Genomic DNA, 24,932 nt, shown 5'->3' with positions numbered 1-24,932 from the left:
TAAAGGTGAAACTTGATTCCTGCTTTGTTCTACTGCTTCAGACCAACACGGCTACCCACTTGGATTTAAAAAAGAAAGACCATCCATTAGTAGAGCATATGGGATGAATTGTTACCCACATTCATCTCATTACACTCTTGGTAAACAGGTCTACAGTTTTCAAAAACCTGAAAAACCTGTTTTGTCCAGGTTGATTGAGGGACAAAGAAATGTGTGCTTGGATATACCAATGACAATGGCACAGCTTTTTATTCTATCTCAAAAGAACAAAAAATCTGTGTCCACTCAAAGCAAGATATTATAGCTTGGACGCTGCTGAAATTGCTGTGTTTCCATTCTCATAGATATTCTGATCAACTCAAACTGTCAGATAGTAATAAATGAATATAGTGATCCTCATCAAACAAGAATAGGGAAATCATACAACAGCAGCTCAGACTGCATTTACCTGCTTTTTCACAAGTACTCTTACCCAAGCTACTCTTAATTGTTCAATACATGGTTTTTGTCCAGCCCTAATCTAATCCAAATAGGTCTCATCAGTTTCTAAAGATGATGAGCAAAGACTGGGCTCAATGTAATTTTTTCTTGGCAAGGTAAAAGCAGCATGAAAAACAAGAATACGTAGATCCCTATGCATAGTGTGGTCAACTATCCACTTTTTACAGTATCAAAGTAATTTCCAAACAAAAATTTATTATGCCTGGCTCTTATAGTAGACTAAAAAGTAAAGATTAAGATGTCTTGGATATTATTATCTGTGTTTTTGTTGCACTTTTCGAACCAAAATCAAAGATGCTTTCAAACACTAATAAATACACAAACCTCAAACATCCAGAGGTTACCGAAATGTTTACAGGCTGTTGAAAGAGTCACAGGTTAAACTAGCTTTCTAAATTGGGCACAGTAGCAAAATGACAACCAGGCACAGGTTTATGATAAAGTACTCCTGAGTTTTATGACCCACTTGTGAATTGCAAAGTGAACTTACAACGAATGGGTAAAACTCCACCAGGGTATGGCTCTTCATCTCTGTACCCTGTAAAAAAATGACAGGTATAATATGAGGCCCAAAAGCATTGTTGCAGGGATGTCTATAGATGAAACAGGTGGGAACCCACAAAGACTTGTGGGAGGCATCTCATTGCCCCCCCCCAGTCGGAATAATGAGGCACACACAGAAGTTGGGTTTAAATCAGGGCCACTTTATTAACAGCTTTATAATGGCGTGGGGCAACCAATGACAGGACCAGCATAGGATATTACCATAGCCGGCCTGGTCCTGTGTAGGGCGAGCCACCCTGCCTCCGGCATGAGCCGTTTCCATAGCTACTGCCGAGCAGCTGAGTCAGGATCACCCTCCCTAGCCTGGCCTCCTAACCAAAGGAGCCTGTACAGGCGAGGGCACCCAAGAGGCCGGCCCTCATGACAGAGAGCCATACAGCCCAGCTGCCGATCCGGCCAGCCTCATGCCCCAAATGGGGGAGGACCCCAGGTGCTCACCAATATGTGAAATGCCTCACCTAACTTCTGCCAATGACCAAATAAAGAACTCAACTATTGTAGCTCAACCACACCTGAACAGGTGAAAAACAACCCAAACCAGGCCAATTTTTTGGAATGAAAAATTTCCTACCTGGCCCCAAAACACAGCGACCAGCAAAGACTGCACTATTATAGGGCAGGAGGGAAGGCCGAGATCTGAAAGAGCACTGTGTGCTCTTGGGCGGGGCTGGGGTTATATAAGCCCCCAGCATCCCACCCTCTGCCAATCCCCAGATGGGCGAGGAGGCAATAACGGCCCCCAGCCTTAGCCACTGACGTGACATGGCCAGGAGGGGACCGGATTTCCATAACAAGATAGAAATTCAAACTCGGATCTCCCAGACCCTATTCTAAATCTCTAATTGCTACATCACACTGGCTTTCATAGAGTAGCTACTGTTGAACAGTAGCAAATAGCCAGGTTTAGTTGAGTCATGCAAGTAAAGTGGTATCAAGCCACCCACAGGTAACTGCCAGACCTAGGTTTGCAAACCTTCAGGTGAGACCTGAAGATCTCCCAGAATACAACTGCAATCCAGATGACAGAGATCTGTCCCCCTGGATAAAATTACTATTCAGAGGGTAGACTCTATGGAATTATATTTGGCTGAGGCCTCTTTCCTTCCCAAATCTTGCACAGATGTATATATTTCTTTTAATTTCACATTTTTTCTGCAAACCTGGGGCCCTTTTCAGATTTGTAGAAAAATCTGTCTTTCTGTCACAGCTCCAATCACTGAATTTAAATATCCTCAGATTTGGCCAACTTCACTATTACTATATAGATTATTTTTCTAAGGCTGACTTACTCCGCACAATTACTGCAGCATTGGTGGATACTTGTCCATGCACATTTGTAGCAACTGCAGAATATGTAGCAGTATCATCATAGTTGGCTCTAAACAGGGACAGAAACAAAGAAAGAATCCTAATACTTACACATCAAAGGGCAGCTTGTGACATAGTAAGTCCTCCACAACTGCTAACATATTAAATTTGCCACCCTATATGATGATCTGATTTGGCAAGGCACTGTCAGATGTGGTTCTGGACACCCTTGGAGTAATCATTCTGAGGGACTTCAACATTCACATTGAGGATTCCTTGTCAGACCAGACCAGACCAGGATTTTATAGCTTTAGGACTGCCTTGGGTCCCTCCCAAATCATAACTAAACACATGAAAGAGGACACAGTCTGGACTTAATCTTTTCCACTGAGCCTTTGAGAAAAGATTTTATTTCAGGGCTAGAGATTTTGCAACCACCAACTTAAAGTCAAGGTGAATGTGGCTCCAACACACTGCACGAGAACAAGCCTGGTTAAAGTAGTTTGTTCATTTATTTCAATTTTTAAACTGCCCTCTCCCATAGAACTGGGCTCATGGCAGTGTACATCAAAATACTCATAAAATACAATAAAAGGTTAAAATCACAAAATCACAAAAAAAAAAAATCAATCAGATGGCTGGGGGTGGGGCAGGAAAAGCAGGCATGCTGGCCAGATAGTTCATGGTTCATCCATGGAGGCAAATGATCCCACTGGATTCCAGATTGCTCTGGGCAATTTTAGGATTCCAAATGTGTTCTGTTGAGCTTGCTTATCTGGAAAGAGTTGGGGGAGGTCTAGAATGGTGTTAGCAAAGAAATCCTACTGAATCTGATAGCTCATGCTATAGAGCTTATTGTAAGACCTATGCAGAAAACGAAGGTTACTTCTCTGCTGTTCTCTACACCAGCTACTTCAGGTTCATCTCAGTTGTTCAAGATAAGTCAGCTCCTGCTGATACCTAAATCTGAACCTTTACTGTCCAGGCACAGACAATTAGCTGTGATACTTTTGCCAATTTTTTTACTGACAAAATATTGAGAGTCTGCACTGATCTGAATGTTAGTGGTAACGCAGGTACACCAGAAGAAAGAACTAATACACTGTTTAGTCTATTCATAGACCATTTTAACCCAGTTTTCATAATGGATATTAATAAAATCCTGGGGTCTGTGAAGGCCACTACTTGTACCCTAAATGTTTCCCCATCCTGGCTGCTAATATAATGTAAGAACCACATCAACAATCCTTTAGCATCTACTATAAATTAGTCAGTAACTCAAGGTACCTGCCCTATACCTCCCAAAGAGGTAGTTATCCATCTGCTTCTTTAAAAAAAAATTACTACAGAAAAATGATATGGCCAATTATCACCTGGTCTTCAATCTACCATTTCTAGACAAAATGACTGAGAAAGCAGTAGCAGACCATCTCCAAGTCTTCTTGGATAACTCATCTGCTCTAAACACTTTTCTGTCTGGCTTCAGGCCAGGCTATGGGACAGAGATGACGCTGCTAGCTTTAGCTGATGACCTCCATCTGAGCGTAGACAAAGACCATGTCTCTATGTTGCTGTTATTGGATTTATTTGCAGCCCTTGTTACAGTAGGTCATGTCTTCTTGTTGAGAAGATGCTGGGAGGCAGAAATGGGTATCAGGGATGTGGAAAGAACTGGTTCAAATCATTCCTTGCAGATAGGACCAAAAGGGTTGCTATTGGAAATCAATTGTCCTCAATGCAGGACCCACACTTTTCAATCTCTATATAAGGCCCTTAGGCCAAATCATTTCACAGATTAGGGGTTGGCTGTCATATACACGTGTGTGTGTGTGTAATGCCAATTGGGAAGGTAGAGGTTTTGAAGGACATTCAAAGGTAATGTCTGTTGGGAAGGTAGAGGTTTTGAAGGACATTGTTCTCCCCACTTTTGATGGAGTCCAACTGACCCTTGCTGACCCAGTTAAAAGTATTAGCATTTTACTAGACCCAACCTCATAATTGGAGAAGCAAGGTAATACAGTTGCAAAAAAAAAAAAAAAAACACTCTCTGCCAACTCAACATAGCCCATAAATGGCCCATTTCCTTGATGTGACTAATCTGGCTACCTGGATCCCCACCACAGTAACATCAAAGCTAGATGATTGCAATGAATGATACATTGCTCTCTCCTCAAAATCAACTTGGAAATTCCATCTGGCACAGAAAACCACCACTAGGCTATTATTGGGAGCTCGACAGAGCATGCATATTACTCCCATTCTGCAGACACTCCAGTGACCACCCATATGTTGCTGGTGATGGAAAGTGTCATCAAGTCACAGCCAATTTATAGTGACTCCATAGAGTTTTCAAAGCAAGAGACATTCAGATGTGGTTTGCCATTGCTTGTTATCTGCACAGTGATCCTGAACTTTCTCGGTGGTCTCCCATCCAAGCACTAACCAGGGCCAACCCGGCTTAGCTTTCAAGATCTGATGAGATTAGGCTAGCCTGGGCCATCCAGGTCAGGGCACCAATTTGTTATCTGGTTCAGTTCATGGTAAATAAATAAATAAATATTCTCTGTGAGAAAGAGGGACTCCAAATAAATAAATACTCTTCTGTCCCCTGTCTGTATTTCAAAAACACTGAGATTGTCAGGCTCCTTGTATACTCCAGCACATAGCTGGTGCTCTGTATTCAGCTCAATGCATCATAAACTGGGCAAGCTCATTCTGGATAGCGTACTTGGACATTATGGGCAATTTCCATGGGCTGGCTGGGATATTGACACCACAACTGAAATTCAGAATGCTTTAGGACAATGCCAGGGCAATTAGCTGCAATCTGCAATAAGGGATTCACTTCTCATTGTATTCTGTATTATTTTTAACTTGACTGTACCTGACTAGGCCTTTGCTCTATTATCTCTTCCTATGTTCCATAAGTTCCACTTTCTGCAATGAATTTTAGAAACCTTATTGATGAAACAAAATTACTTACAAAAGATCAGTAAAACAGTTACAAGCATTCTCTCTCTCTCTCTCAAAGGTACAGATATAGCCCCCAAACTGGAAGCTTCATAATGGGTGAGCATGAGATCAAAATGAGGCCAGTGGACTGTCCAGGCACTGAGTATATGGTTGCCAAACTGCAGGTGGGGTCTGGAGATCTCCCAGAATTACAAATGATCTCAAGATTACAGAGATCAATTTTCCTGGAGAGGCTCTGGAGTGTGGACTCTTTGGCATTATATCCTGCTAATGTCCCTCCCCTCTCAAGTCTCCACCCTCAAACCTCCAAAAAATTTCCCAATCCCAAATTGACCTGGGAAGCAACCCAGACCAATGGAATATTGTACCTTCAGTTCCTAATTCCTGGCAGCAGGTTTTTCTTTTGCCATCAAGACTCAGTCAGTTCATAGGGTTTTCAAGGCAAGAGATCCAGAGGTGATTTGCCATTGCCTACCCCTGCATAACAACTCAGGACTTCCTTGGTGGTCCCCCATCCAAGTGCCAACCAAGGCTGACCCTGTTAGCTTCCAGGATCTGACAAGATCATGATAGCCTGGGCTGTCCAGGCTCTGAGGTCAGCAGCTACTAGCCTTCAAAAATTTGGGGGGAAATCTAGTCATGGGTTGCCACAACTGCATGTTCCAACTGCATCCAGGCAATTCTCTGTGTGGGAAAAGGGCCTAATTTTGTGCAGTTTTGTCTTTCTACAATGGTTCTGATTTCATTACAGGCCAGATGATGAGACAGCAGTAAGACATGAAGGCCTTTGTAATGATTCCTGAAGGACTTTTTACCAGCTAGGCCTTGCCAGAAACTAACTGCTGCTTTTCACCTCTTTCTACACTCTGACGATTTTTTTTTGTGGAGACAGATGTTAAAGAAAGCTGCATCAGCTCATGTTTACCTCCCTAGTGGAGAGTGCTGGCAGCTTCTATACTTTCCACACTAATCCAGTTGCACAAAAAAAAAATGGGACTCAAGAACTTTATTAGCATTACTTAAAAAGAAACAAAATGACCAAAATCAACTAACAACCCTAGATGCTACCATAACGGTTAGTTTAAAATAGCAAGGGGACGAGTGGTGTTACTTCTTCCTTGTTTATGTCAATACTATGCAACTAATAATAATTGTTATTCTTATCATATGGCAGTGTGTGTAGTATAACCAGGAGATCCTAAGATTGGCAGTCAGAAGTTCTAGCTCTTTTAGCATTTTGCACCACTAGTGACAAGCTAGACTTGTCTTTTTAAGGCAAGAGATGTTCTAGTGGTTTGCCTTTGCCAGTCTTCATGTCACAACCCTGGTATTTCTTGGAGGTCTCCCTTCCCAGTACTTGCCAGGGTCAACCCTGTTTAGCTTCCAATATCTGATGAGATTGGGCTGGCCTGGGCTATCCAGATCAGGTATCATAGAACTAATATGGGAGCAATAAATTATATGGGGCAATGCAAACAAAGGCTGTGTACATATCACATTAAAGCGGCAGATGCTGTCTTCCCCCCAGTGAGACTTTGCTATTTTTTAAAAAAAAAAAAAACACCCTACATACTAGATCTATTTGAGCTTTATTTCAGTCTCCCCAGCTTCCTGCTTCTTAGAAGCGTTTAAGAGCGTCATATACATTCACTGATTTAAATGTTCATTTAGCATCTTCTAAAAAACAACCACTCTTCAGTTGCTGGAGTTGCAAACTCCAGTTCCAGAATGGGAGGGAGAAGCTCATAATAGCACAAGAGCTAGCCAATTGGCTACATGCACAGCTGGCTTTTACTACAAACTTGCAAATCTGGTGTGCCTACCCAGAAAACGGTTTGCTTCATCCACCTGCAGTCACTACTCTTTCGTAGCATCCCTAATGCTTGTATAATATGATACTTCTTGTTTGATAAAGAATCAAGTGAAGATAGGATGAACAAAAAAAAAAATGTAAGCTAGTATAACGTGAGCTATATTCAGGCTGCACCCTGTTAACTCACTTGACAAGAACCCTCTTTTGCTAGCAGGTCTTCTGGGAGTTGGCCTTAAGGCAATATATTCCATATAGGTTCACGAGCAAAACTAGTGTTGCCAACTTCCAGGTGGGGCCTGAAGAATTACAAATGATCTGACTAAAGAAGAAGAAGACCGTAGATTTATACCCCGCCCTTCTCTCTGAATCAGAGCCTCAGAGCAGCTTACAATCTCCTTTATCTTCTTCCCCGACAACAGACACCTTGTGAGGTAGGTGGGGCTGAGAGAGCTCTCACAGAGGCTGCCCTTTCAAGAACAACTCTTGTAAGAGCTATGGCTGATTTAAGGCCATTCCAACAGCAGCAAGGGGAAGAGTAGGGAATCAAACCCGGTTCTCCCAGATAAGAGTCTGCGCACTCAACCATTATACCCAACTGGCCCTCCTGGAACTGCTTTGGAAGTGGACTATATGGCCTTATATGCTATTGAGCTCCTTCACCTCCCCAAACCCTGTCCACCCCAGATTCTACCCCCAAATCTTCAGGAATTTCCCTAACCCAGAGCTGACACCGCAATGCAAAACTCTGTTGGCAGGAGTAGAGAGGTTGCTATTAATACTAAAATTTGGCACTCTGTTGGTCTTGAGGAAAGTTTTGCTGCTAGATCTCACAGTGTGTGGCCTGAAAATATAGTGGTGCACTGTTCCCACATCAAATTGCAGTGGCCTCACATCTGGATCACAACTAGGGATGCCCACTTCCAGGTGGGAACCTGGGATCCCCCAGAATCAGCTCATCTCCAGACTACAGAGATCAATCCCCCTAGAGAAAATGGATGCTTTGGAGGGTAGACTCTATAGCATTGTACCCCAACTGAAGTCCCTGTCCTCCTCAGGCACCATCCCCAAATATCCAGGAGTTTCTCAACCTGGATCTGGCAACCCTACCCCCTGTCCCCCACCAGTGGCCAGGGTGAATCTGGCAATCTTAGACTCAGCATAGACTTGCCATTGTAACAAATCTGCTCACAAGCAGGCCGCTCACAAGCAGGCAGAGAGGGATGCACAAGCTGAATCAAACTCTCCTGAACACTTTCTAAAACTACACTTCCATCCTCATCTATTAAAAACGTCTACCATGATAGGTCCCAGATTATTTGCTTGCATGCGTTTGCAAAAATACCAGTTTCATCGTGACTTCTACTCTCTGTTTGTTGTACAATCCTCTCCCCCCCTCCTGACTCCACCTGAGAAGTGTCAGAGGTCACCGCTTTGAAGTTTCCATGACTAAAATAGAACATTTAGCATGCTTGCATCAGATTTCCTCTTCAAAGATGGGGCGTCTTTTATCTTGGGAAAGTCAGGCAAAAGGGATACAAATATTGCTTTCAGTTGCCTGTGATGTTATGAACCCTTGATGCGGCTGACAAGGAATGAGACACACAGAGAGTCTGGATACCAAGCATGGTGGCGGATGCTGATTTTGCCATTTGCTTTCTGTGAAAGCAGATAGGTATGTCACAGTCGTGCTTTGCTCCATGAGGGAAAAGGCTAAGATGAAACGGGGAGGGGGAGAAAAAGGGCAGCGCCGCAGCCAGGACACTTACTGTCGACTACGCCTCTTATCATTCAAAGGTGGAACATATGTGACTCTATTTTGATCACTTGCCTATGAAAAATAGTATACCTGCAGAGATACCAAAGGGGTTGCTTTTGCGATGTGTAAGGATTACAGCTCCTCCTAGAGGCACATCATTGCAAATACAAAATAACTCTGAAGCAAAAAACCATAATCAGCAGTCGAGAGGGGAAAAACTATACATTGTTCTGTTCATTATCAGAAAAATGTATTATACAGGCATTGGGGAGAATTGCTGTGTGCAGCGTGTAAATGTAAAAGATTTGCATTAAACCGGTTGGTCTCATGGAGAATTCCTGAAAAGGACAATTTGTAATTAAAACTACTGTTGGATTTAGATAAACTATGACTATGTCATCCAGTCAGGAGGTTTTGAATTATGTCAGATTAATGCAGCCTGTTTAATAGCATATTGCATCCCATTTCTATTTAGCCTAACTGTACACAGCACAGAAAAAGTCAATATTGACATATTATTTGGATTTAAGAATGTGCCATAAATGCTGCAATGAGGAGAACTGCTGTGAAGACTCAGACTACTCTCTTCATAAGCAGATAAAGACTACTTAACAGAAAGGAAGAAGGCATTTTCATCCACCAGTCTTGGTACCCAGCTCTGCAAAACACCCTACAGACTATAAATTGCAGAAAGTCACAGAACAACCAGCAAATTCCACAGAACAATCAGTCAACAACCATCTTCCTTATCTTCACACCCCTTCCAACCCTCCCAGCAACACAGAACAATGGTCACATTCAACAGCCAGTTTCCTTATCACTACCCTTCCAGGAAGCCCCACCAAACAATGGGCACATCCACAAACCAATTGCCCTTTCACCACACCCCCTCCAGCCTAGAAATAGCAGCTCTCCAGCAGCCCTGGCCTCACTCAATGCACAGCAGCCAAGAAGGTCAGAGCTGTAATGTACTCGAAGCGGAGACGAGAGTAGGGCAACATAGTTTATTAGGAGCACGTTGCAAGAGAGAGAACACGCGGGCCGGGCCCCGCTTATATACAAACCCCGGTTCAGCCTACTGGACAGGTCAGGCCAATAGTGGCCTGTTGAACTTCCCGCCGCTGCTGGTCAGGGGCGGAGCTCGTCGTGCCTTGCGCTGGGCATCCAGCCACCTGGTCGCCGTCGCGCAAGGCCTGACGCGCTGCCGATACACTACACCCCTCCCCTCGTAGTGAATGCACATAGTCTTGAAGATAAGCTGGGGGTCGCCGTTCCCTGGTGGACCGGCGTAGGGTTTCCGGGGGGACCTCGGCTGGTGGTTCCGCTGGTGTCGGCCGCGGCTGCTGGTCCGATTCTGCCGGTCTATCGATTGCTGCCGGCCCGGCCGCTTCCGGTGTCGGGCTATTCGGTGGGGGGGCTGTGTCCTCCGGTTGAGCCCTGGACGGCTCCTCCTCGGGTTTCCCTTCTTCCCACCCCACTGGTTCCTCCGGTATTGTGCGGCGGCGTATTTGGTCGATGTGTCGCCTCACTACCTGGCCCCCCTCTGTGGATATGTCGTAGTGGCGGGAACCCGTGACCCTCATTACTCGTCCCGCCACCCACTCGGGGCCCCTGGCGTAGTTTCGTGTGTACACCGGATCGCCCGCGAAGAACCCCCGGGCTGCGTCCCTGACCTCCGGGTCCCCGCGAATGTCTGAAGCCCTGTCTGGGTGCAGCCTGTCTAGTCGTGTAATGAGCTTGCGGCCCATTAGGAGTTCTGCGGGGCTCACCCCTGTGGCAGGGTTGGGAATCACCCGGTTGTCGAATAGGAAGGCCGCTAGCCGGTGTTCCCAATCTCCCTGTACTATCCGGCTTAAGGCCTCCTTTGTCGTGCGCACCATGCGCTCGGCTTGGCCGTTGGTGGCCGGATGGAACGGGGCGGACCGTATGTGTTTGATGAGGTACCTCTGGAGGAACGCCTGGAATTCCCCCGAGGTAAACGCCGCCCCGTTATCCGAGACGATAATGTCCGGGATGCCGTGGGTGCATAATGCCCTGCGTAGGGCCCGGATGGCAGAGGCTGAGGATGTGGATGCTACGGGAAAAACCTCCAGCCATTTGGTGTAGGCGTCCACGAGAATCAGGAAGATTTGCCCCTGAAAGGGCCCGGCGAAATCGAGGTGAAGCCTCGACCACGGCTTCCTGGAGGGTTCCCAACGTGTGGCGGGCGCTCTAGGCGGATCGGGCCTCGACTCTTGGCAGGCCTGGCACCCCCGCACCCAGCTCTCGATTTCCCCATCCATCCCCGGCCACCATACATAGCTTCTGGCCAGGGCCTTCATACGAACTATGCCGGGGTGGGTCTCATGTAGGGACTCTAGTACCCGCTTTTGTAACTGGGGCGGCACCACCACCCTGCTTCCCCATAAGAGACACCCTTTGTGGGCCATCAGTTCCTCCCTCCTGGTCTTGTAGGGTTTGAATTCCTCCCCCATGTTCCCCTCCGGCCACCCCCTCACCACCCAGTCGAGCACCCGTGCCAGTATCTTGTGCTTCTGAGTGGCCTTGGCGACCTCCGCCGCGTGTAGGGGTTGTTCCGGGAGGCTTTCCACTAGCATGATGTGGTGCGCGGGGGCTGGGTCTGAACCCTCCTCGGGCAGCGGCAACCTACTGAGGGCGTCTGCGTGGCCCATGGATTTGCCCGCCCGGTGGACCAGCGTGTACATGTAGGAGTTCAGGAACTGGTTCCACCTCAGTACCCTCTGGGACAGGATTTGGGGGGTTTGGCGGTCCGGCGCTAGAAGACCCAAGAGCGGTTTGTGGTCGGTGGCGATCGTAAACCTACGCCCATAAAGATAATCATTGAACTTGTGGACCCCCGCTACTATGGCCAGCGCCTCCTTATCGATCTGCGCGTAATTTCGCTCCGCCTGCGTGAGGGTGCGAGAGTAATATGCTACTGGCACCTCCCTCCCATCCGGGAGTTGGTGCCCGAGGACGGCGCCCACCCCGTATGGCGATGCGTCGCAAGCCAGTATGACCGGGAGGTTCTCGTCAAAGTGGTGGAGCACCGCATTGGAAACCAGCGTATCTTTCACCGCCTGAAACGCGGCGGCTTGGCGTTTGCCCCAGACCCAAGGGGCGTTTTTGTCTAGCAGCCTGTGTAGGGGTTCCGCCAGGGCTGCCTTGTGTGGGAGGAACGTGTGGTAAAAATTTAATAGGCCCAAGAAGCTTCGGAGTTCGGCCTTGCATTTTGGGGCTGGGGCCTGAACAATGGCTCGTGTTTTCTCCTCCGTTGGGTGGATCCCTGCTGCGTCTACAGCGAACCCCAGGAACTCCACTCGCGGGACGCCCAGTAAGCACTTTTCCCGCTTGACCTTGAGCCCCGCTGACTGGAACCGACGGAGTACTTCTCGGAGGCGGTTGTTGAATTCCTCTGGGTCCGGGGCGGCGATTAGAACATCGTCAAAAAATGGTTGGACTCCAGGGATTCCTTTAAGGAGAGCATCCATTATGCTTTGGAAAATCCCCGGAGCCACGCTCACCCCGAACTGTAGCCTCCGCACCCTGAAAGCCCCCCTGTGCGTAACTATAGTTTGGGCCTCTGCAGTTTTTTCGTCTACCGGGAGCTGCTGATAGGCCTGCGCCAGGTCCAGCTTCCCAAAGATTTTAGACCCGGCTAGGGCCGCCAGGACGTGGCTTACTACCGGGACTGGGTACGGATTGTCTTGAAGTGCCCTGTTTATGGTGCATTTATAATCGGCGCATATGCGCACCTCTCCGTTGGGCTTGACCGGTGTGACTATTGGGGTCTCCCACGTGGCGTACTCTACTGGCTCCAGTACCCCCTGGGCCATTAATCGGTCCAGTTCCGCCTCAATCTTAGGCTTGAGCGCGAACGGCACCCGCCTGGCCTTGAGCCTGATGGGTCGGACTGTGGGGTCCAGCGGTAAGGAGATGGCCGGCCCCTTGTAACTGCCCAGGGACCCATCGAACACATCGGGGAACTCTCGGCATACGTCCCCGACCCCGCTGGTGGATAGGGTTTGCCCCACCCCCTCCAACCGTATTCCCAGGGGTTTAAACCACGCCAGCCCCAACAGGGTGGTAAGCTGGCGCTTGACCACCAAAATGTCCAAATGCCCCTTGAAGGACCCCCGCTCGACATTCACCCGGGCCCACCCCGCGGTCTGGACCGGGTTCTTCTGGAAGTCTCTTAGAACAAAGTCCGCTGGTCTTGTCTGGAACCACCTCCCGGGGCACAGGTCTCTCAGGGTCTCCTCCGATATAATCGAAATGGAGGAACCCGAGTCCACCTCCATTTTGCATGGAGCGCCCTCGATGCGGACCGCCATTTTGATTTTGTTAGGGACGCATGGGGGCAAGTTCAGTACCTGTAGGGAGGTGGATGCCGTGGAGTGGTAGTCTGCCGACTCTTGGTGCGTTGCTGGCCTTCACCGGCCCGTTCTGGCCCGGCAGACCCTCGCGATGTGCCCGGTCTTTCCGCAGCTCCGGCAGTCCCAGGTCCTGTATTGGCAGTCCCGCCTGTCGTGGGGGCCCCCGCAACTGGCACACTTGGGGGCAGGTGGCCTTTCCGCCGATGGGGCCCGTTCGGCCGCCCGGGCGCGCTGCGAAGCTCGGTGGGGCGGGCCGGCTGGTGGCCGGCGCAGCTGGTGGGCTTCCCCCTCCTCTGGGCGATCCTGGTCCAGGTCCTCATGGTGCACGGCGTCCTGTCGACCCCTGGGGAAGGTCTTCGAAGTCCGCTCGAACGCCACAGCCTCGCTGAAGGCGCTCTGTAGGGTGAGCTCTTCCTTGGCGAAGAGCTTCTGCTGGAGCCTCTCGTCGCGGAGACCCCACGTGAAGCGATCGGCCAGGGTTTCTTCCAGCTGGGGGAAGTTGCAGTTCCCGGCGATCTTGCGGAGAGCCGCCAGGTAGTCGGCGGCCGATTCCCCCGCTGCCTGGTCCCGTCTGTGGAACAGGAACCGACGGGCCACCCGCGAAGGCCGTGGCGAGAAATGACCGGTGAGGAGCCTGATGATCTCCTCGTAGGACTTCTCCGTGAGGCGGGCGGGAGCCGAGAGACCCTTGGCGATCTCGAACGTGGCTGGCCCGCAGACGCTTAGGAGAACGTCCCTCTTCGTGCCGGCGTCGGTGACCTTGTTGGCCCTGAGATAGAACTCGACCCGCTCCGCGTAGGACTCCCAGCCCTCGGGATTGGCGGGGTCGAATGTCTCGATGTAGCCGGTGGTCCCGCCCTGGGTGGCCATGGTGGCGATGGTGGTCGGTGGTTGCCCTCGATCTCCGTCGTAGCCGATGAGAGTAGGGCAACATAGTTTATTAGGAGCACGTTGCAAGAGAGAGAACACGCGGGCCGGGCCCCGCTTATATACAAACCCCGGTTCAGCCTACTGGACAGGTCAGGCCAATAGTGGCCTGTTGAACTTCCCGCCGCTGCTGGTCAGGGGCGGAGCTCGTCGTGCCTTGCGCTGGGCGTCCAGCCACCTGGTCGCCGTCGCGCAAGGCCTGACGCGCTGCCGATACACTACAAGAGCGCCTGCTCTGGCTGCAATGCCACTGAGGATGTTCTCTGCAGCTGAGAACGAAATGTCTGGAAGAAAAACTTTCTCCAGTAGAACATGGCACTTGAGCCCGAAAGATTCCACAAACCCTAATGATGTTACTAGCCGTGAAAACCTGAAATCTTTGATAGATAAAGACTGCTTTGTTGGATCAGATCTTGATCTCAATCAAACCCAGCATTCTGATTCCTACAATAGTCTGGAAGAGTTTCCAAGCATGACATGGAATTATTTTCCACAATGTATCCAGTAGTACACTGCCTTTGAAAATGGGATCTCCAGTTAGTGACAGAGGTTAAAAGGGGTCCAAATGCTTCTTAGCAAACTAAGAACAAACTATTGCAGAGCAAATGAATGCAGAAAGAAAAGAAGAGTCATCAACAGTGCGTAACAGCAGGATGAGGTGGGGTTGGTCAAGCAGTGATCCTTGGTGTGAGAGTAGGGGCAACCCAGTTATACAAGCGTCCCTGTTTTCATTTGAAGCATATATGCCACAGCACAGCTCCATATACCACAGATTTCATTACCAAAGGTCTGATTCTTGGCTCCAAGATTTGAACCTAATCTATGTATAGAAATGATCAGAGATTTGGCAATTTGGCATACAAGGGCAGTTGTATGCCAAATTTGGAGAATTTGATCAGAGATTTGAAGAATTTGGAATACTGTAAAGGATTTGGTTTCTTGGGGAAAACTGAGATGGAACCTGATAAATGGATATTGGTTACATAGTGGAAACCACAAAGTGATTTCCATATTCTCTGTAAGAATGTGAATACAGTTTTGGAAGGCCTTTTGAATGTAAGGGACAATGGATAAGGTTGCCTAGAGGTTTGATGGAACAGAGCAGGTTAGGCAGTGGGAAAGAGATGACCTTGTCCACCTGCTTTTTTGGCATCTGATCAAAATGTTAAGAAGTGTTAGATTGAATGACCCATGATGTCCTTTCCATCACTATGTACCTATTTATTTATTCATTCTATAATTGGAATGTATAGTGCTATCCCTTTTCTCTGAAAAGACATTTTGTTTCTTTTGGTATGTGATACAGTTTCAGGGGAAGAAATCTAAATTAAAGCTAAAACAATGTATGACCTACTGAGACAAAACACAACTCATCAGGTATGTATGGGAAACTAAAATTGTCTTATTACACTTTGTCAAGTAGTGGGTAGACCAAATTTCTGATGGCTGGTTTTAAATTATGCAGGCCTAGCACACATTTTGTGGGCATGTTAGAAGTCATCCCTGAAATTACTCATAGACATCTTTGGGATGAACCACTGATAAGGACCACAATATTACCACTGTGTTTAAAAAACCACACAGTAATATGCAGAGGAAATCTACAGCAGCTGTTTGTAGGGATTCATAGGACACATCTTAGGAAACCATAGTGGAAGGAAACAAAGACCATGCATAAGAATCTCACATGTAATTCCAGGATGAACAGATCAGTATTCAGTTTGCTAACAAAAAGTAGAAACATAAGGTCCAAAGAATCCAATGAGATGCTTAATCCAACTAAGACGGAGGCCCTGTACCTGGATTAGGGTTGGGCATCCGACTTCCTACCCTAAATGGTGCCCCTTTGGTGCCAGCTCAGAAGGTGAGGAGCTTGGGGTAATACTGGATGCCTTCCTTTCCATGGAGGCCCAGGTCACAGCAGTTGCATGATCTGCCTTCTATCATCTTTGGTAGGCCAAACAGCTGGTGCCCTATCTGACGTCCCAGGACAATGATCCATGCAATGGTCACTTCCAGGTTGGACTACTGTAACTCAATCTATGCAGGCTTGCCCTTGAGACTGATCCAGAAACTCCAACTGGTGCAAAATGCGGCAGCATGGCTCCTAACTGAATTGCCTGTACAGGCAAGCAGTCAACTGATGCTATGCACATTGCACTGGTTACCAGTTGAGTATCAGATCCACATCAGGGTTTTAGTATTGACATTCAAAGCCTTACGTGACCTGGGACCGACATACCTGCAGGACCGCCTCTCCCCATATGAGCCCCGAAGGTTGCTACAAACTGCCAACCAATATCTTCTAGTCAGCCCTGGCCCAAAGGACGTCTGTCTTGCCTTGACCAGGACCAGAACCTTTTCAGCCCTGGCCCCATACTGGTGGAATCAGCTCCCTGTAGAGATATGGGCCCTAACGAATTTGTTACCTTTCCATACGGCCTGTAAAATGGAGTTGTTCTGCCAGGCGTTTGGTTAAGGCAAGTGGGCACCCTTTTCCTTATTGCCTGTACCATCAGCTATCCTCCCCCACAGTGATCTGTCATCTGAACTATTATATCTGGGCCACTGATTATACTCCAATCTGCACTATGAGCCCGCCCGCCTTTGTTATACAGTTCTATGTTGTGTTGCTGTTTTAATTGCATTTTATTGGTTTTATTGTATTTGACTGGTTTTATCTGGATGTAATCTGCCCTGAGCCCATCTGGGAAAAGGCAGAATACTAATTTACCAAAATAAATAAATTTTAAAAATGCCCACATTGCAGATAACTGTTGAAACATTAACATTAGCCCCTTACTGAATAGGTAAGAGTGCTCTGGAGCCCTGACTAGAGAACCTCAGGAGATGGCTGCACAGTCATCAGAGCTGTTACTTTGGTATCAGATAGGAGCAAGGTTGCCAAATGGAAAGAAGCATCTGCAAACATCATTGGCCCATGCCAGTAGCTGCTACCACTTCAGCAGATCTCTTTCAGGGAATGGTCAGAGGTTTGGGCCTGATCAGTTCTCAGAGAGGAGACAGGAAATCTTTTAAGAAGTTTATATGTGCCACTTTGCATTCCATGATGGAGCAGAGGTGGGATGTAAATGCAATTAGCAACCTTCCTGTAGAGCGCTGAAATAGCCCCAGTTCCTCTGCTTCTGTATCCTAATAGCTTTTACTAAGGGCACTGGATTCCCTACCTATATTAACAGGTAGAAGGTTATAGTTTACCAACCAGTTGTTGCACAAATTACTACCTATATATGTATGGACTGGAAACTTCCATTTCAATGTATCTAAAGAAGTGTGCATGCACACAAAAGCTTATACCTTGAATAAAACTTTGTGGTCTTAAAGGTGCCACTGGACTCAAACTTTGTTCTGCTACTTCAGACCAACACAGCTTCCCACCTGGATCTACTACTGCTTGCTGAATGTGCTCAAAATCAAGATATGTGAAAACCAAGAGTGAATAGATCTTGGTGCTTTAAAAAAAAGACAGAAATCTAGCACACCAGAAATTCTGAAAATTCCTGTGCAGATGTATGAGTCTTCTGAGGCAGGGAAACGGGTAGATGAAAGAGGATCCAGTTGCTGCTCTAAAGTGATGGGGTGATGCCACATCTTTGGCTCCTCAAGAATTTTTCCACTGGAGCCAGGGAGCACCCAGTATATTCATAGGAATAAATGTCACACTTGCATCAGAAGGAAAAGTTCTCTGCATAAGCTTCAGAGGAGTGCTAAGATGACAGCCAAGAAATTCCTAAGCTGCGTTACATGGTCATGTATCAGATGACTTGAAGCTCAGCATATTGGTATGAACAGCTGAGAAGAATACAGAAATAGGCAGAGAATCCTAACAAAAAAAACCCCACTGTAACTAATGTTATATAACTATTTGAATCTTCCCAAAAATATAACAAACCAATTTTTTTCTGATAACCAGCAACACCTTCTGCCTCCACTCAAAGGAAAGCAAGTTTCTAAGTCTTCAGAAAATATACCTCTAAGGCTTGGTACAGATGGGCAGCTTGGAGTGGCAGCCTCCTGGGTTAGGAAAAAAGCCAGCACAGTCCAAGGTGGTTGTCAGACAGTGCGTGCCCCACTGCTGGAAGAGGGATGGGCTGCGCACACTCTGGAGGAGTGGTCAGACCACTTAAGAACATTGGGAGACACTTTCCTGGAACTCCCCAGCCATTCAGATGGCTAAGAAAGGTGACAGGGAAGTGCTTCAGAGATTTTTAAGGCAGCAGGGAGGCACTGGAGGGCGACATAAGGGCGAGAGCGAGGTGAGACCCAGATGTGCGCATTTGAATGCACAATTAAAATCTGGCTGTGGGGAGTTCATGTGTCGGCCCAAATAGGTCATCTGTATTGAGCCTAAAAGTCCAAATCACCCATGTCATTTTCAATTTGGAAGTCCAGTAGTATCTGCAAACCAGTCCTACAGGAAAAGAAAACTCCAGTAAAGTTTCATTTCATCCAGTGATGTCATTCAAGTAACTTGTATTTATCTGCTTTGGAAATTAATTCATTTTATTGTGGTCCACTTGATGAGGTTTTAAAAGGAATGAGTTGTTGAAAGAAAAAGGGCTAATTGAAGTTAAAGCACACAAGCTTTATCTACTGCAGATAAAGACATTCTTTCCCAGTTCAAGAATATGATTTGATTTCAGACTTAGATTTCTGGGCCAAATGTTTTTACTTATTTTCAAGACCTTTCCTGAAAGATGGTGATAGCAATACTGTTCTATCTTATATGGCTGTTGTCATAAATCACTGAGAGGTGAAACAGTTTGAACACTTTAAAAAACTTAACTGATCAAGCCACAACAGGGCACAATGGCATCTAACTGTAACTAGAAGGGTCCATAGTGCTGTGTGAGTGGTCCATTGGAAGGTGATGAGTGGGAGATGCCTCTTCGAAAAAGAGTCAATTGTATGGCAACAGAGGCTAGCGTTCCCATCAGAGGCTCCTATTCTACCCACCTTTTTGAATTCCATCTTTTGGAACTAGATGAAGCTATTAATCATGCTCTTTGGAAAGCAAAAGAACTTCTTAAGAACATGAAGAAACTTTTGCGAACAGAATCATTTTTGAGCACTAGCACTTTAAATCAACCCGCAGGAGCCGGCGGATCATCTTTTGAAGGTTCTGAAGGCAGCACTTGACATGCACTCATGAATAGACTAAAAACTTTTACAACGTTGTATTTGATTGTGATTCTGAATACGGCAATAGTAGCACTATTTATTTATTTTATTTATATCCCACCCTCCCCACCAAAGGCAGGCTCAGGGTGGCTCACAGGTTAGGGTCGAAATGACCAACAAGATAAAAACATTGATAATACATAAAGCATAAGACAAAGCATAAAACAATATTAAAATATCAGTTAAAACAATATAACAATGGATGCTAGTACTATGGTTTATCGTGCAATTAAGTTTCAGTGGTCATTGTTACATGTTCCATAGGACCCCAAATCACCATAGTGGGGTGAGAAGTCTTACTTGTGATTTCTTACTTTTGTGATACTCTACGGTTGCTATTGCTAATTTTCTACAGGGAAGCTGATCTCTGCCAGCTGGAGATCAGTTGTAAAAGCAGGAGATCTCCAGGCCCCAGCTGTAGGCTGGTAACCTAAAAGACAGTTTGTTCAAGTGCACACTTTGCATGGATCCTGGTTGAACACTTCCTGACTTGATCAGGAATCCATGCACCTTCAATGAACCAGAATTTATTTATTCCCCATGAATGGGGATTTAAACTGGGATTAAATCAAGGTTTACAGTGTAATCCTATGCCAATTTACTCATCTAAACTCATTGATTTCACCAGATTTACTCTACATAAGAAGGTACTGTAAGAATCTCAGGTTGTATGAAATGAACAGGCTCAAATTCAGAGATGCCTGTTTTACCCAGCTGTCCAAAGCTCACTAATAAATAGCACTCATACCCAAATATACTGTAAATATCTAGACAGAGCTGTGGCTCAATGGGGAAATCATCTGCTTTGTATGCAGAAGATCCCATGTTCAGTCTTCACCATCTCCAGTTAAAAATATAGGCTCTACTTGAGAGCCACCACCAGTTAGAGCAAACAGTACAGACCTTGATAGACTAATGACCCAACTCAGCGGGGAGGGACGGTGGCTCAGTGGTAGAGCATCTGCTTGGGAAGCAGAAGGTCCCAGGTTCAATCCCCGGCATCTCCAAAAAAGGGTCCAGGCAAATAGGTGTGAAAAACCTCAGCTTGAGACCCTGGAGAGCCGCTGCCAGTCTGAGAAGACAGTACTGACTTTGATGGACCAAGGGTCTGATTCAGTAGAAGGCAGCTTCATATGTTCATATGTTCAAGATAGCTTCATGCGTTCAGAAAATTCTCCACTAACACTAAATGCATACTACTGTCCTGTCATCCCACTATTCAAGCACACCCAATAATGTCACACTCTTCCAGACGCTTTCACATTCAATCTTGGCCATCTCCAATTAAAGGATCTCATAGAGATCCAGCTCTCAAAATCTTCTAACAATCCCTGGGCCAAGAGAGGCTAGATTGAGGACAACCAGGGAGCAAGCCTTCTCATCAATGGCCCCTCGATGGTGGAATCATCTTCCAGAGATGGTACGAGCCCTGTGGGACCTGAATCAATTCCGCAGGGCTTGCAAAACATTTCTTTTCCAGCTTGCTTTTGAAACAGAACCTGGCTAAACTGAAACCCAGCCATCTTGTGGATATTATGACTCATAGTAATTTAGCACCTATTTTATCTATTTTAACTAATTTATTATGTAATTGATTATATTTAAAATTGCTGTTTGTACTGTATTGTTTTATTGAATCATGGAATTCCATGCCTGTGAGCCGCCCTGAGCCCACCTTTGGCAGGGGAGGGCGGGATATAAGAATAAATTTATTGTTATTATTATTATTATTAGAGCAGCAAAGATCTTTCTCAAACTGAAAACATGGACAGCACTGTCAATCCAATTAGACAATACTGAGCTATATGAACCAAAATCTTATTTGGTATAAGGCAATTTCATAAAATCAGTCATGCAGACACCTTCACTGGAAACAAAGAAACCTAGAAGAACATTACATTTTCCAAATGTATCCAGGATCCTCATTCACTGGCCTTTCTAGAGATTATGTTCCTTTTTTTTTTTAAGTGGGCCTAAAAGCCAGGAAAAGTGATAACAGCATGTGGAAGTAGCCAAGAAGAGGCTGCTTGAACAGAAAAACATAGAAGGCAATCAGCTGCTGTTAGCCCACAGAAAAATCATTCTGGCATGAGGCCCAAGCTGTTTTTAGACCAGTTCCTGATAAGAAACAGGGGGCTTTCATTGCCAATCAAGAATGGATGTGCGAGAATAGAATCTTAGCATTTTCTTGCACTTACAAGAACAACAACTTCCAAGATTTACTAGAATGTTTTTGAGTTCTTGTTTATTGTATGGCTACTTAAACTCCTGCAAATTACTTCTGCCCAGAAACCAAGGTTGGCAGCCCGATTATTAAAATCAATCTAGCTGGCCAAAAAGTCATTCATGATTTCTAAATGTAGCAGTTTTTCCTCCCCAAGGTAAAATTAACCATTACTCATATCTGCTTCCATTCATGTAAGGCTAAGCAATATATAGAGAGAGATATCTCCAACATAGCACTACACTTCACCTCTAAGAAAAAAGATTCTGTTAGTTAACTCTTAGGCTGATTCCACACTCACCTTGGTCCGGGGCAGGCTTGCGTTTCTGTGTGGAGCAAGCTGGTGATTTCGCACCAGCTGATCCGCACCACCATTTTGCGCAAGGCAAACCCGCAATTTGCCACACCACAGTGTAAACCTGTTTTTTCAGGTTTACACTGCAGCGGGGCAAATCACGGGTTTGCCTCGCGCAAAATGGCAACGCGGAGCAACTGGTGCGAAATCGCCAGCTTGCTCCGCACGGAAACGAAAGCCTGCCCAGACCAACGTGAGTGCGGAATCAGCCTTAGTTTACTACTTTTAACAATTAAGAATGTAGTTAAGTATGTTGTGTAATTTGGAATGGTAGATTTGAATGTACTTCTGGTCTACGAACAAGGAAAAAACAGCCAATTGCCCCACTTCAAAGAAAAAGATGCTGCAAGGTCATGTCCATGCTTGACAGGAGATGGATGGAATCTATGACAGACTCTCACATCAATCTCTGACATATTTATAACCTTCGGTATGTTCCCCCCTCCAGTTGAGCCCGAACAGATGATAACCATATACTAAGCTCATTATTCTTTTAATCTGTTAAAAAATACCTTCATTATTGACTGCCCACCCTCTATATGTATGACTGTTATTCCTTTTTCCATTCCACTAGATTTGAGGAAGTGTGCATGTAGACTAAAGCTCATACCTTGAGTAAAACCTTGTTGGTCTTCAAGGTGCCACTGGCTTCAAACTTTGTTCCACTGCTTCAGACCAACACGGCTGCCCACCTGGATCTATCAGTATAAGTTCTATGAAGTATACCCTCTCATCCCCAAGGAAAGCTTCTCCCAGGAACAGATAAAAATCAGGGAAGTAGAAGGACAGGTAGGTGCAGGTGAGAGGGGAAAGACTTGATATGGACTTATAGTACAATTCTAAACAGAGTACAGTACAATTCTAAGCAGAAAAGGAAATTCGCCCTTCTAAACCCACTGATTTCATTGGACTCGCTCAGGGGTGGAACCCTAGCAGGAGCTCCTTTGCATATTAGGCCACACAGCCCTGGTGTAGCCAATCCTCCAAGAGCTTACAAAAAAAGACCCTTGTAAGCTCTTGGAAGATTGGCTCCATCAGGAGTGTGTGGCCTATTATGCAAAGAAGCTCCTGCTAGAATTCCACCCCTGGCCTCGCTGCTTAGGATTGCTCTGTTTTTGCCTTGTGCTGTTTTGCTTACTACAATATTCAGTTATTTTTCTGTTCTAGCAATAGGATCATAGAGTCTTGTGTCCCACATTTTCACTGCACAGTGCACTATTTTACAGGGGTCAGTTATTCATGTAATGGTTGGTAATATCTCAGAATAATTTACCTGTTTATTTCCAACACGTGCACTCCATATTTGCTTTCAATTCTGTACTTTCCGGGCTCACTTGCAGGGGTAATCAATTCTTCATTTTTATACCTGACAAAGGAAAAGAAAACATACTGTGCTGGTAAACAAATGGCAACAGTAAATAAGATAGAATTAGTGCTGTTTGGACACAAAAGGGAAAGAACACAGGCTCTTTGCTCAGGTTTTAATGACCTTCTGTGGATGAATAGAAAATAAATGACACTATAGGAACAGTGCTAAAATGATGACTTACTGTAAATTTTTTGTTACTGGCCCCTTTCTCAGGACTGTCCCTTATAAGGCAGTCTAATTAGGCTTTCTGTACCTTGAACAGATGTGTAGAACAGGGTCAGCTCTTCTCACCCTTCCCTGACAAGCTCTGCCTACTGTAATGGCCTCTTCTTTGCTTTAAGGGTACCCTGCTTTCTGATTGCATCCACAGCACTGCATCTAGTTGTGGGAATTTTCAGATGGGGAGAGAATCACTAGCTCTTCTCTCCCTCTGTTTTGGATTGACTGAGATGTTCAGGAGCCATGTAAAAGCTTACAAAATGAAGTCTTTAACTGTTGTATGATGTGGTGTTCATCTCCAATCTCTAGTTCCATGGTTAATGATAGAAGTGAACACAGCCAAGGGTTGCCTTGTATCTCCTGGCAGCAGAAATTCTCCCAGCCTCAGTGGGTCTAGTGCTCCAGAGACCAGCAGAATGGGGTTTTTTTACAATTGTTGTCAGTGAAAGCATAATGTCACTTACAGGAAAATTCAGAAGGGATGTCATGCCTCCCTAGAAATCACCTCAGAAATTACTGAGAAAAAGAATGGAATAGAAACTTTTGCACAAATTGGATGATTACTTGAATGAGAGACTGCTACCTAGATTAGGAGGGAGGTTAAAACAGAAAATCTGAGAAGTCACTAAGAAAGGAGAGCTATCCTGGTACTTCCATGTGAGGTTAGACTAAGGGCAGGTTTCCACATGCATATAAATCACAGACTCAATGACTGATCAACAGATATGAAACTCTTGCCACTGAAAAGTGTTTTGAATGTCTGGTGCTGAACGAAAGATGTTTGAGGTTTCTTGTACTGTTTGATTTGTGAAGGTTGCTTTTACACATGCCCTTTATTACTGGATACTGCAGGCACTGAGTGGCATCATATGCATATGTGTATTTGCCCTGGGGTGGAAGAGATTTAGCAGCATTGCTCATTAAGATCTGTTTCAGTGAAGGACACACCAAAGGTCATCCACTTCTACCGAAGACTGAGGAAAAAATATTCTACTAACCCCCTCTGCTCGATAATCACACATAAACCAATAAAGCCAACTGAATCTCATTTTCTTAGACAGAATTCCAGCATTCATCCTCATACTTTCAACCAGACACAGTAATATGTGGTTGCTATCCACCTTTATTAAAATTAATAGGAGTTTTAGCTCTTCATTTGCATTGAAGTAATGTAAGACATTAGAATAGATGCTGTTTGGAAGAATGCATGGCACATCTCCAATCACTCTTTCCTAAGCAATTAGATTAGTGTGAAATAGATTTGAAGTTAAGAGCACTGATATTTTAAATTAAGATTTCTGCAATATCCAGTGTGAGTTTGCAGTATAAGGTCTAAAACCTTCTG

The 24,932-nt window shown here is 45.8% G+C and overlaps 1 protein-coding gene across 2 annotated transcripts in view; it reads right to left on the bottom strand.

The window, feature by feature from the left end:
• The window catches only part of MYOM2 (myomesin 2), a 137,333-nt gene that overhangs the window by 91,864 nt on the left and 20,537 nt on the right, over positions 1-24,932 (bottom strand). For both annotated transcript variants that reach the window (XM_060234923.1, XM_060234932.1), the window contains exons 6-8: positions 23,273-23,365; positions 2,355-2,443; positions 992-1,039 (exon numbers count right to left, since the gene is read on the bottom strand). In XM_060234923.1, coding sequence (XP_060090906.1) covers positions 992-1,039; positions 2,355-2,443; positions 23,273-23,365 — 230 coding nt within the window. The remainder of the gene's footprint in view (positions 1-991; positions 1,040-2,354; positions 2,444-23,272; positions 23,366-24,932) is intronic.

The sequence above is a fragment of the Heteronotia binoei genome, chromosome 1, assembly GCF_032191835.1.
Source record: "Heteronotia binoei isolate CCM8104 ecotype False Entrance Well chromosome 1, APGP_CSIRO_Hbin_v1, whole genome shotgun sequence".
Taxonomy (NCBI): Eukaryota; Metazoa; Chordata; class Lepidosauria; order Squamata; family Gekkonidae; genus Heteronotia; species Heteronotia binoei.
The sequence above is the reverse complement of the archived record's forward strand: the minus strand, read 5'-3'. Positions and strand labels throughout refer to the sequence as shown.